The sequence below is a fragment of the Stegostoma tigrinum genome, chromosome 17 (assembly GCF_030684315.1).
Source record: "Stegostoma tigrinum isolate sSteTig4 chromosome 17, sSteTig4.hap1, whole genome shotgun sequence".
In the NCBI taxonomy this organism is placed as follows: domain Eukaryota; kingdom Metazoa; phylum Chordata; class Chondrichthyes; order Orectolobiformes; family Stegostomatidae; genus Stegostoma; species Stegostoma tigrinum.
Genome location: NC_081370.1, coordinates 12,236,603 through 12,249,549, shown reverse-complemented (window position 1 = coordinate 12,249,549; position 12,947 = coordinate 12,236,603). Strand labels below are relative to the sequence as shown.

Here is a 12,947-nt window from a genome sequence, read left to right as displayed (position 1 = left end):
CATTAGGTTAACCTTCATGGGATTTCCTATATGGTAGGGGTGAATCTTTGGAATTTTTTGCCCCGGGGTGTTGAGATGGCTCAGATGGTGTGTGTGTGTGTGTGTGTGTGTGTGTGTTTTCAATAGATCAGAGATCAACAGATTTCTAGATTTCAAAAATCAACAATTGATAGTTCCCAAGGATGCAGTTTCTCCGGATTCTGCTGCTCTATGTTGCTGTGGAGTGGGGTTACTTTCATAGAATCATACAGTACAGAAGAGGCCCTTTGACCCATCTAGTTTGCACTGACCAAATATTAAATCTAGCCCCACTTTTGAGCATCAGGCCCACAGCCTAGCATGTTATGACATTTGAAGTGCTCATCCAAGGACTTTGTAAAGTTTGTGAGATGTCCTCCCAAGGCAGTGCAATCCAGGTTGCTGTTTCCTCAATCCCCTCCTGTCTATCAATTTAACATTAGGCCACCTTGTTATTCACCCTTCATGTGAGGGGAATACCTGCTTGCCATCCAACCTGACCATGCCTCTCATGATCTTATATACATCTATCAGGTCCCCTCTTGGCCTTCTCTGTTATAAAGAAAACAACTCTGTTATCCAAGATAATAAAATGTGAGGCTGGATGAACACAGCAGGCCAAGCAGCATCTCAGGAGCACAAAAGCTGACGTTTCGGGCCTAGACCCTTCACAGGCCCGAAACGTCAGCTTTTGTGCTCCTGAGATGCTGCTTGGCCTGCTGTGTTCATCCAGCCTCACATTTTATTATCTTGGAATTCTCCAGCATCTGCAGTTCCCATTATCTCTGAACTCTGTTATCCAGTTCTCTTCATAGCTGAAATGCTCCATCCCAGGCAACATGCTGGCGAATCCCCTACAGTCCATTCACATCCCTACTATAACATGGTGATCAGAACTGCACACAGTTCTCCAGTTGTAGCCTAACCAAAGTTCTGTACAGCTCCAACAAAACCTCAGATAACAAAGTGTGAAGCTGAATGAACACAGCAGGCCAAGCAGCATCTCAGGAGCACAAAAGCTGACATATCGGGCCTAGATCCTCCTTCAGAGAGGGGGATGGGGAGAGGGTTCTGAAATAAGTAGGGAGAGAGGGGGAGGCGGACTGAAGATGGAGAGAAAAGAAGATAGGTGGAGAGGAGAGTATAGGTGGGGAGGTAGGGAGGGGATAGGTCAGCCCAGGGAAGACGGACAGGTCAAGGAGGTGGGATGAGGTTAGTAGGTAGGAAATGGAGGTGCGGCTTGAAGTGGAAGGAGGGGATAGGTGAGAGGAAGAACAGGTTAGGGAGGCGGGGACAAGCTGGGCTGGCTTTGGGATGCACTGGGGGGAGGGGAGATTTTGAAGCTTGTGAAGTCCACATTGATACCATTGGGCTGAGCTTCATCCAGCTTCACACTTTGTTATCTTGGATTCTCCAGCACCTGCAGTCCCCATTATCTCCAACAAAACCTCTCTGGTTTTGTATTTTGTGCCTCAAGTATTTTGTATACCACCTTCAACTCCCTACTAATCTGTCCTCCTACTTCCAGGGATCTATAGACAAGCATCCCATGATCCCCGTCTGTTGTTCTGAGTTTCCTAGTGTCCTGCCATTCATTGAGTTCTCACTTGTCTAGTTACTTCTTCCAAAATGCATGACTTCACATTAATCAGGATTAAATGCCACCTAACAAACCCATCTATATCCTCCCCTATCCTAAAGCATTGGCCTTCACTGTTAACCACTTGGTCAATCTTGGTGTCGTCTGCAAACTACTATAGCATCACCACCAAACCCCCCCACAACATTCTCTTCTATAAGCTTCTCAATTTGCAGAGAGCAGGAAACTGTTTGGAACTTAATGTGAGACAGTCAGTGGGCACAAAAGGTTTCAGCTAAGCTCTTGGTATTCAGATAACTCTGTGAAGCCTGTCTCTCCTCCTGCAGCTCCTCCCCAACCCCCTTCCCTGCCCCCCTCCTGCACCACCACCTCTTACCCCCCCCCCGCTCCTGCTCCTCCCTCCACCCGCCCTGCCGCCCCCCCCCCCTCCTCTGGGCGCCCCCCCCCCCTCCTCTGGGCGCCCCCCCCCCTCCTCTGGGCGCCCCCCCCCCCTCCTCTGGGCGCCCCCCCCCCCTCCTCTGGGCGCCCCCCCCCCCTCCTCTGGGCGCCCCCCCCCCTCCTCTGGGCGCCCCCCCCCCTCCTCTGGGCGCCCCCCCCCTCCTCTGGGCGCCCCCCCCTCCTCTGGGCGCCCCCCCCCTCCTCTGGGCGCCCCCCCCCTCCTCTGGGCGCCCCCCCCCTCCTCTGGGCGCCCCCCCCTCCTCTGGGCGCCCCCCCCCCTCCTCTGGGCGCCGCCCCCCCCCCTCCTCTGGGCGCCGCCCCCCCCCTCCTCTGGGCGCCCCCCCCCCTCCTCTGGGCGCCCCCCCCCCTCCTCTGGGCGCCCCCCCCCCCCTCCTCTGGGCGCCCCCCCCCCTCCTCTGGGCGCCCCCCCCCCCTCCTCTGGGCGCCCCCCCCCCCCCTCCTCTGGGCGCCCCCCCCCCCCCTCCTCTGGGCGCCGCCCCCCCCCTCCTCTGGGCGCCGCCCCCCCCCCCTCCTCTGGGCGCCGCCCCCCCCCCCTCCTCTGGGCGCCGGCACCCCCCTCCTCTGGGCACCCCCCTCCTCTGGGCACCCCCCTCCTCTGGGCACCCCCCTCCTCTGGGCACCCCCCTCCTCCGGGCACACCCCCTTCCTGCCGCTGCCCCCCCCTCCTGCCGCCACCCCCTCCTGCCCCACCGCCCCACACCACCACCTTCCCACCCCCACCTCCTGCACCACCTTCCCACCCCCCTGCCCCTCCTGCTGCACTGTATCCTCTTCCACCCCCCCCCCCCCGCCAAGTAATGTATAATCATAGATGAGAAGTACCTGAAATAAATTTAGGTGAATAAAGTGAAATTGAATTCATAATTTGGTTAATTTCAAGAAGGTATTTGAAATAAAGGGAGCAACACAGCAGTTAAGATTAGACCTATCAGACTGACTTCAATAGGATGCATCAGAGACTGCAGTACATGGAGACAGTCTGATAATAGATAAAAGATGATCAGGAGGTACTTAAAAATAATGTAGTGTAGTGCAGTACAGAACTAGTTTACATCCCAAAGAGCTAGAGCTCCACTTTTTTTCAAAACAAGCCAACCAGAGACAACTTGAGAACTGAGAAACATCATAAAATTAAAAGAAAACACAGATCCTATGAATGGCAAAGAAAAGAAACAACAGAACCTGAGAAGTCAGAGTGTGAAAGCTACAGAGAAGTGGTTTTGAAAGGCATCTTGCAATGAAAATATTAAAATTTCAACAGGAGAACGATGGTGGTCAGGGACAGTGTAGGCTTTTGAAAACTGATATTGTCAGTGACAATGAAGAAATGATGACGTGGAATAATGATGGTGTGTCAGCATTTACAGTGGAGGAAGAGGTTGATATACCACATGTTTCAGAAACACTGACACTAAATCAGGGACTGGGATTTTCCCAAATTATGTGTGGCACGGTGGCTCAGTGGTTAGCACTGCTGCCTCACAGTGCTAGTGACCCGGGTTTGATTCCACCCTTGGGAGACTGTGTGGAGTTTGCACTTTCTCCCGGTGTCTGCCTGGGTTTCCTCCAGGTGCTCCGGTTTCCTCCCACAGTCCAAAAATGTACAGGCTAGGTGGATTGGCCATACCATTGCTCACAGTGTTCAGGGACGTGGAGCTTAAGTGGGTTATGGGGGATGGGTCTGGGTGGGATGCTCCAAGGATCGGTGTGGACCTGTTGGGCCGAAGGGCCTGTTTCCACACTAGGGATTCTGTGATTTACAGGGGAAAAATAACAGCTGTGACAAAGCTAAGGACACTGAAGAGTGATCAATCCCCAGAACCATGTGATTTCTAACAGAGGGTGTTAAAGGAAATTGATGAGACCATTGCCAATTACTCTTTTTGTCTTGCACTCATCAGGACAGATACAAGAATGACTCTACCCTTGAAAATTAGCATTAAACCACATAAGAAATAGAGTGCTGATTATTTGGTGATTAGATGTTATTGGTTGAGGCATTTCCACGGCGAATGCAGCAGGGGTAATTTGCCCCAAAGCTTTTATTTAATTTTAAGAATGGCAAGTAGAGTCTGTTCGAGATGTACCATTAGGAATATATCAGGGAGCAGTGATCCACAAACCTTTGTTTCATTGCAAGGACACGCTTCCTGGACAAATTCATTTTGCCTGTATATGCCCTGTGGATGAATATATATAGATTCTAACAAGAGTGAGTGGTGACTAACGTTCTTAATTATAATTCTTGGCACCCTCTGGATTGTTGGGTAAGTGCTGCCCAATGTAGATTCACATTGAATATTGACCTTTGACTGCACAGTCTGGTTGATCGTGGTTGGTATTCTCACAAGTCGCCAAGGGGGCTAATTTGATGTGATACACCAGTGGTTGGGTGTACAGCCTGTGTTCCTGGCACCACATCAGAACTGAAATTCATTGACCATGTTACTCATTTGTGTGGTTGACAGATTGGCTATTTGACTTAATGGTAGCATCCTGTGAATGGAGAATGTCACTGGTTTGCTGCTGCATGGTAACAATGAGAAGCAACTAGCTTCTCCTGTTCAAATCTTCTGAGACTTTTAACCCTTCCAGAGTAACTTAAGGTAGACAACCTTGGGGCCTGTTTTGAGCTTGTGCAAGATACAAAGAATAACCTGGATTTGTAATCAGAGACCCTAGCTAGTGTTTTTTTTTGGATGTGCAGTCAGATCCTACCATGGTAGAGACGGAGATTAATTTCAATTAATGCATTTAGAAAATAAACCTAGTCTTAGTGATGGTGATCATGATTATTGTCTAAACTAATATCCTTCAGGGAACAAAATCTGCCATCTTCACCTAGTCTGTCCTAAAGTTCACTCCAAGGCAATGTAGTTGACTTTTAACTATCCTCTGAAATGGCTGAGTAAACTACTGAAAACCAACCAAGAACAATTTGCTCCGGAGAACAAATGCTGGCCCTTCTAGCATTGCCCATATCTCTGGAATTTTTTTTAAATCTGTTAGAGTTTGACTGAACAAGTCTCTTATTTTCACTTGATCATGTAGAGTGAGCAATGGTCTGTGACCAGTAGATCATACCTGGCTCTTCTGATTGTGTAAACTGAGGTCAACAGATTGCATGCAGGGAAACATGAAGTCACCCGCTTTGGATCCATAATGAAGGAAATTGTTGCCCTTCTAAACTGGGGGAAAAGCAGTGGCAGAATAGAGATTTGGTGGTTCTAGCTACAATGATCATTAAAATATCCTGAGCAGGTCTAGAAAATAATCCTTGTGGCCTATGGAATTCAGGCCTTTCCCTCGAGGACTGGAACACAACTGGCTGGTCATCACGGTTCAGCTATACCTGTTTTTTAATGGTTTATTACAAGGGGAAATGAATGCAAGAGTAGGGAGGTTATGCTCCAGTTATACAGAGCATTGGTGACAAGATATCTGGAATACTGTGTAAGAATGGTGACTAGTCTTAAACAGAAGGATATTTAATGCATTGGAAGCATCAGAGAAGGCTTATTAGACTTTACCTGGAATGAGTGGATTGCCTTATCAGTAAAGGTGAGACAAGTGAAGACTGTGTATTCTCTGGAGTTGAGTCAATTGAAACCTCAGAGACTTGATTGAATCTTTGAAGATCCTGAGGGGGATTGACCAGGATGTTTTATCTTGTGGGAGAATCTATCATACTTTAAAATTGTCAACCATTTAGGACAGATGAGATTCTTCTACAGAGGGTTGAGAGTCTTTGGAATTGCTTTCCTCACAGGGTAGTGTATACAGCGTAGTAGGGACATTTTTGATTACCAAGGAGGTGAACAATTATTGGGGATATGCAGGAGTGAAGAACTGAGGTTAAATCAGATCAACCATGATCTTGTTGAATGGTGGTACAGGCTGGAAAGGCTGAGTGGCCTACTCTGTTGCTTGTTTGTATGTTCATATGTATCTGACTGAGGAACATGGGCTGAAAGAAAAACACTCATCAGATTTCTGTACTTAACAAGAACATATTTATTGTGAACGGATTCTCTTTAAGTAATTGCATTCAGAAAATACTGATTGCTAACTTATAACTCTACAGCTTAAACTCTACCCCTTCTTGAACCTTCCTTGACGAACAGGCAAGCACACAAAGACAATCAAGACAAGATATTGTGATATTGTTTCTGAAGAGGGGAGGAAGTGATAAACCAGGAAACCTCTAGGGTATCAATTCTGAGCGACAAAATTAATCTGCATTTGGAGAGGCAGGGATTAATCAAAAACAGTCGGCATGGTTTTGTTAAGGGGAAGAGATGCCTGACCAACATGATTGAATTTTTTGAAGAAGGTGCAGAAGAGATTTAACAGGAAGTTTCCTGGACTGGAGAGTTTCAGTTATGAAGATGTTGGACAAACTGCGTATGTTTTCCTTGGAGCAGAGGAGGCTGAGGTGGTATGTGATTCAGATGTATAAAATTGAGGGACATGGGGTAGGCAGAAGAAATCTCTCTCCTTGATGGAGGGATCAATGATTAGACAGTACTGATTTTAGGTAAGGGGCAGAAGGTTTACAGATGTGAGGCAAAGCTTTTTCAAACAGGGAGTGGTGATAGCGTGAAAAATCCTCAATATTTAAGAAGTATTTAGATGTGCACTTGTAATGCCAGGCATACAACCTGTGGGCCAAATGCTGGAAAATGGGATTAGAATAGTTAGGTGGTTGTGTTTGACCAGCGTGAACACAATGGGCTAAAGGGTCTTTTTCTCTACTGTGGATCTCTATAAATCTATAACAGATTGGTAAATCATTTTTAATTGTGTCTGGCACTGCTGCTTGTATGTTGGCCTGAGGCTACATGCAAATAGAGAACAATTCTGCAGCAGCTGATGACCCACAGCATTTGTTTTCAGCTGCTAAGTTTGTTCTGAATCTCTTGACTAGTACAATGATGTTGCAAAACACAATGTGAGGTCTCCTTAGTGTCAGTTCAGGATTTTGCTTCTGCTCACTGTGACTGTGCTTACCCCAAGTCAAGGAGAAACAGAAACAGAAATTTCTGGAAAAGCTCAGCAGCTCTGGCTAGATCTGCGGCGAGAAGTCAGAGTTAATGACCCCCTCCCCCAAAAAAAAACTGGAACTTAAAACATTAACTTGATTTCACTCCAAAGAAGCTGCCAGATGTGCTGAGCTTTTCCAGCAATTTCTGTTCTTGTTTCTGATTTCCAGCATCTGCAGTTGTTTCAGTTTTTAGCAGTCAAGGAGAATTCTTTTCATGGGATGTGGATGTGGACGTTGCTGGCGTGGCTAGCATTTGTTACCAATTCTTGATTGCCCTTGAACTGAGAGGCTTTGAGGATACTTCCCCGTGATACAGGACATTACAGAATCAGAGTTTTGTATAACAGTGACCATTTCAGCCATGAAACTAGCTTTCAAATGCACTATTTCATAAACTCCATTGCTAAACTTTTTAAATTTATTTATGGAATGTGAGAATCACTGGCATTGCCCGTCCCAAGTTGCCCTTGAGAAGGTGGTGTTCAGCTGACACCTTGAACTGTTGCAGTCCATTTGGCCTGAGTGTACCCAGGATGCCATTAGGGAATCGCAGACTTTTGACCCAGTGGCATTGGAAGAATGGCGATATAGTTTAAAAATATGCTTTTGCCTCTGTAAGATGTTAGTGACACATTGGAGCAGTCTTCTCTAGAGAGTGGTGGAGATGGGGTCATTAAATACATTTTAAGGCAGTGGTGTGTAGATGAACTAGAAAGTCAAAGTTTATCGGGGGTTAAGTGGCAATGTAGTTTAATGGTCTTTAGACTGTCTTATAGTTTTTTTTTTATTGAATTCAGACTTCACCATCTGCCATGATGGGATTTGAAACCGTGTTCCCAGAACTTTTGCCTGGGCCTTTGGATTATGAGGCCAGTGAGATTATCACTAGACCGCAGCTTCTGTATTCTTCAAATTGAACAGACGATCTTTGGGATAAATTAGGGGAGGCCATAGCCTGAGCATTATTGCTGGACTGTTAATCCAGAGACCCAAGAAATGTTCTGGGGTCCTGGGTTCAAATCACGTCATTGTAGATGGTGGAATTTGAATTCGAGAATGAAAAAAAAACTGAAATTAAGCATCTACTGATGATTGTAAATTCATTGTCCATTTTTAGAAAAAAACCCATCTGGTTCACTAATGTCCTTTTAGGGAAGGAAAATGCCATCCTTGCCTAGTCTGAACAATGTGACTCAAGGCTCACAGAAATGTGGTTGACTCTTAACTGCCCTCTGGGCAATTAGGGATGAATAATACGTGTTAGCCGAGCCGGTGCCAACCTCATTCTGTGAATGAACTTTGAAAAATGAGATCCAAGTTGTGTTCAGGTTTTGAAATGAATGTCCTGCTCTCATTTGTAGATTATAAAAGGCTGTGGTGATTTTTCTATTCAGTGTGTTTGCTGAGAGGTTAATATGGATCTGTAAAGATTCAGTCTAATTGCATGATGTGAGATTTCATTTACTGTACATAGGGCAGAGTGAATGACAAGACCGCAGTGGGGATCACTGTGTGAGGCAGCAGCTGATAGATCAAGAGAAATTAGCAACCAGCTCCTTAACTGGAACTTGCTCAATGCCCTTTGTGTATCTGTCACTTGTGGTTCCAACCATTTCACACTCCCTTCGCTACCGCTGTGTTCAAACACCACCCCCCCCTCACTCTCCACACCCCACTGTGTCTGAACATCCCCATTCGCCCTCTTTATACACCACCTGTCGTTTCCCCTCATTTGTCCTTTCTATAACCGCATTGTCTCTGACCCACCTAACTCACCCTCTCTATACCCCACAGTGTCCAATCCCCCTCACTCACTCTCTAGACTTTACAGTGTCTATCCTCCCTCATTTGCTCCCTCTGTGTCCCACCCCCTCACTCGTAGAGTCACTGAGTCATACAGCATGGAAACAGACCCTTTGGGCCAAATCATTCATGTTGACCAAGTTTCCCAAACTAAACTAGTTCTATTTGCCTGCATTGTGCTCTCTACAACTGTGTTCATCCCTCTGATCCTCCTCTAACTGCGCCAATCCCCCTTGCTGTCCCTTTCTTGAACCCACTGAGTCGAATCCCCCTCATCCACCCTTTCTCTAACCTAGTGTCCAATCCTCCTCATTTGCTCTCGGTTTTGGGGGCATGTGTGTGTGTGTGTGTGTTTGGGGGGGTGGGGGGGGGGGGCGGCGGTGCTGAGGGACGATCATACATTGTTGTATACCTTCATATTACACTCTTGTTTTGCTGGTCAGAACGGAATGGGGCACCCCTGCCTTATCCTGGGTGTTGGGCAGCCTTGACCACTCTGTAAAGGTTTTATTGTAGTGAAAAGTAAACATCAACTGACTTTATATAATTCACTCATTAACTGTGAATATGACAACTGGACTAGCATGCATTGGTTGTCTTTGAGAATGAGCTGCTGCTTTCAACCACTGTAATCCTAGGTATAGATTGACCCACAATGCATTTAGGGAGGGTGTTCCATGATTTTTACCGAGCACAGTGAAGAAACGGTGATCTATTTCCACATCAGGATGGCGAGTGGCTGGGAGGGGAACTTGCAGAGGGTAGTGCTCCCATGTATCTGTTGCCCTTTACCCTTTCTGATTGAAGAGGTTGTAGGTTTGGAAGAAGTTGTCTAAGGATTTTTGGTGAATTTCTAAAGTGCAAGGAAGGAGCTCAAAAATGGTCTGAGGAGAGCCAGGAGGGGGCACGAGAAAGGCTTGGCAGAAGGAATCCGGGAAAACACAAAGGCATTTTACACTTATGTGAGGAATAAGAGAATGGTCAAAGAAAGAGTAGGGCCGATCAGGGATAGCATAGGGAACTTGTGTGTGGAGCCTGAGGAGGTAGGGGAAGCCCTAAATGAGTTTTTTGCTTCTGTCTTTACGAAAGAAACGAACTTTGTAGTGAATGAAACCTTTGAAGAGCAGGTGTGCATGCTGGAATGGATAGAGATAGAGGAAGCTGATGTGCTGAAAATTTTGTCAAACATTAAGATTGACAAGTCGCCAGGCCCGGATCAGATTTGTCCTCGGCTGCTTTGGGAAGCGAGAAATGCAATTGCTTTGCCACTTGCGAAGATCTTTGCATCCTCGCTCTCCACTGGAGTCGTACCTGAGGACTGGAGAGAGGCAAATGTAATTCCTCTCTTCAAGAAAGGAAATAGGGAAATCCCCGGCAATTATAGACCGGTAAGTCTCACGTCTGTCGTCTGCAAGGTGTTAGAAAGGATTCTGAGGGATAAGATTTATGACCATCTGGAAGAGCATGGCTTGATCAAATACAGTCAACACGGCTTTGTGAGGGGTAGGTCATGCCTTACAAACCTTATCGAGTTTTTTGAGGATGTGACTAGAAAGGTTGATGAGGGTCGAGCTGTGGATGTGGTGTATATGGACTTCAGTAAGGCATTTGATAAGGTTCCCCATGGAAGGCTCATTCAGAAGGTCAGGAGGAATGGGATACAGGGGAACTTAGCTGCTTGGATACAGAATTGGCTGGCCAACAGAAGACAGCGAGTGGTAGTAGAAGGAAAATATTCTGCCTGGAAGTCAGTGGTGAGTGGGGTTCCACAGGGCTCTGTCCTTGGGCCTCTACTGTTTGTAATTTTTATTAATGACTTGGACGAGGGAATTGAAGGATGGGTCAGCAAGTTTGCAGACGACACAAAGGTCGGAGGTGTCGTTGACAGTGTAGAGGGCTGTTGTAGGCTGCAGCGGGACATTGACAGGATGCAGAGATGGGCTGAGAGGTGGCAGATGGAGTTCAACCTGGATAAATGCGAGGTGATGCATTTTGGAAGGTCGAATTTGAAAGCTGAGTACAGGATTAAGGATAGGATTCTTGGCAGCGTGGAGGAACAGAGGGATCTTGGTGTGCAGATACATAGATCCCTTAAAATGGCCACCCAAGTGGACAGGGTTGTTAAGAAAGCATATGGTGTTTTGGCTTTCATTAACAGGGGGATTGAGTTTAAGAGTCGTGAGATCTTGTTGCAGCTCTATAAAACTTTGGTTAGACCGCACTTGGAATACTGCGTCCAGTTCTGGGCGCCCTATTATAGGAAAGATGTGGATGCTTTGGAGAGGGTTCAGAGGAGGTTTACCAGGATGCTGCCTGGACTGGAGGGCTTATCTTATGAAGAGAGGTTGACTGAGCTCGGTCTCTTTTCATTGGAGAAAAGGAGGAGGAGAGGGGACCTAATTGAGGTATACAAGATAATGAGAGGCATGGATAGAGTTGATAGCCAGAGACTATTTCCCAGGGCAGAAATGGCTAGCACGAGGGGTCATAGTTTTAAGCTGGTTGGTGGAAAGTATAGAGGGGATGTCAGAGGCAGGTTCTTTACGCAGAGAGTTGTGAGAGCATGGAATGCGTTGCCAGCAGCAGTTGTGGAAGCAAGGTCATTGGGGTCATTTAAGAGACTGCTGGACATGCATATGGTCACAGAAATTTGAGGGTGCATCCATGAGGATCAATGGTCGACACAACATTGTGGGCTGAAGGGCCTGTTCTGTGCTGTACTGTTCTATGTTCTATGTTCTATGTTCTATGCATCTTGTAGATAGTACCCAGTGCTGCTACTGAATGTCTGCGGTGGAGGGAGCAGATGTTTTGTGGCTGTGGTGCCAATCAAGTTGGCTACTTTGTTCTGAATGATGTCAGGCTTTTTGTTTTGTTGGAGCTGCACCCATCCTGGCAAGTCTTCCATCACACTCCTGACTTGTAGATGGTGGCCAGGCTGCTGTAGTGCTGACGGACAGGGTTGTTATTTTTGAGGCTTTGCTCTGCCCATGTCAGCGTGCCACCAGGTAACAGGATGGTTCTTTCCTCTGTTTTTAGAGACACTATGTGGAGGTTGTTCACAGGCTCCCTGACGGTCGAGGAGAAGTCCAGTGTCATCCTGCACGATGTGAGAGAGATAGAGTCTTGGATCTACAGGCTGCTACACTCCCCTGTGCCTGTGCCTGGCCAGAAGCGAGTGGATGTGGAGATATTGCCCCGAGATCTTCAGCCAGCACTTACCTTTGCTCTGCCAGACGTGGCCCGCTTCAGCTTGGTGGATTTTCCACTCCATCTGCCCTTGGAGCTGCTCGGAGTGGAGCCCTGTCTCCAGGTACTCAGCTGTATCCTCCTGGAACATAAGGTGAGGCACAGCACTGCTTGCACAACAGCTCAGCTGTACAACAAAGGGCTGGGACTTCATCCTGAACTGTGACTGGAGCTGTGATCTATAGCACAACTTTATACCGAACTGTTACAAGAGTAATGACCTATGCATGACTTCACTCTGTCCAGTCCTTCCCAACTGTGCCAATATAGTCTCGACCAGACCAGCCCCCAAACCCAGTCATTCCAATGTAGTCAGACTCAGCTGTGCCAATACAATCTAGTTATAGAGCTGTACAGCTTGGACACAGACCCTTCAGTCTAACTCATCCATACTGACCAGATATTGTAAATAAATCTAGCTCCATTTGCCAGCATTTGGCCCATATCCCTCTTAAATCCTTCTTATTCATATACCCATCCCAAATCCTTTTAAATGTCATAATCATATCCGTCTCCACCAAATCTTCTGGCAGCTCATTCCATGCACGCACCACCCACTGTGTGAAAATGTTGTCCCTTAGATCCCTTTTAAATCTTTTCCGTCTCACCTTAAACCTATGCCCTCTAGTTTTGTACTCCACACCCTGAAAAAAAGACTTTGCCTATTTCCCCAATCCATGCCCATCACGATTTTATAAACCTCTGAGGTCACCGCCTCAGCTGGCGATGCTCTAGGGAAAATGGCCCCAGCCTATTCAGCCCCTCTTAATAGCT

The 12,947-nt window shown here is 47.0% G+C and overlaps 1 protein-coding gene across 22 annotated transcripts in view; it reads left to right on the top strand.

The window, feature by feature from the left end:
• madd (MAP-kinase activating death domain) overlaps positions 1–12,947 on the top strand; it is a 176,714-nt gene that overhangs the window by 16,847 nt on the left and 146,920 nt on the right. For all 22 annotated transcript variants that reach the window (XM_059651946.1, XM_059651966.1, XM_059651951.1 and 19 more), the window contains one exon: positions 11,964–12,267. In XM_059651946.1, coding sequence (XP_059507929.1) covers positions 11,964–12,267 — 304 coding nt within the window. The remainder of the gene's footprint in view (positions 1–11,963; positions 12,268–12,947) is intronic.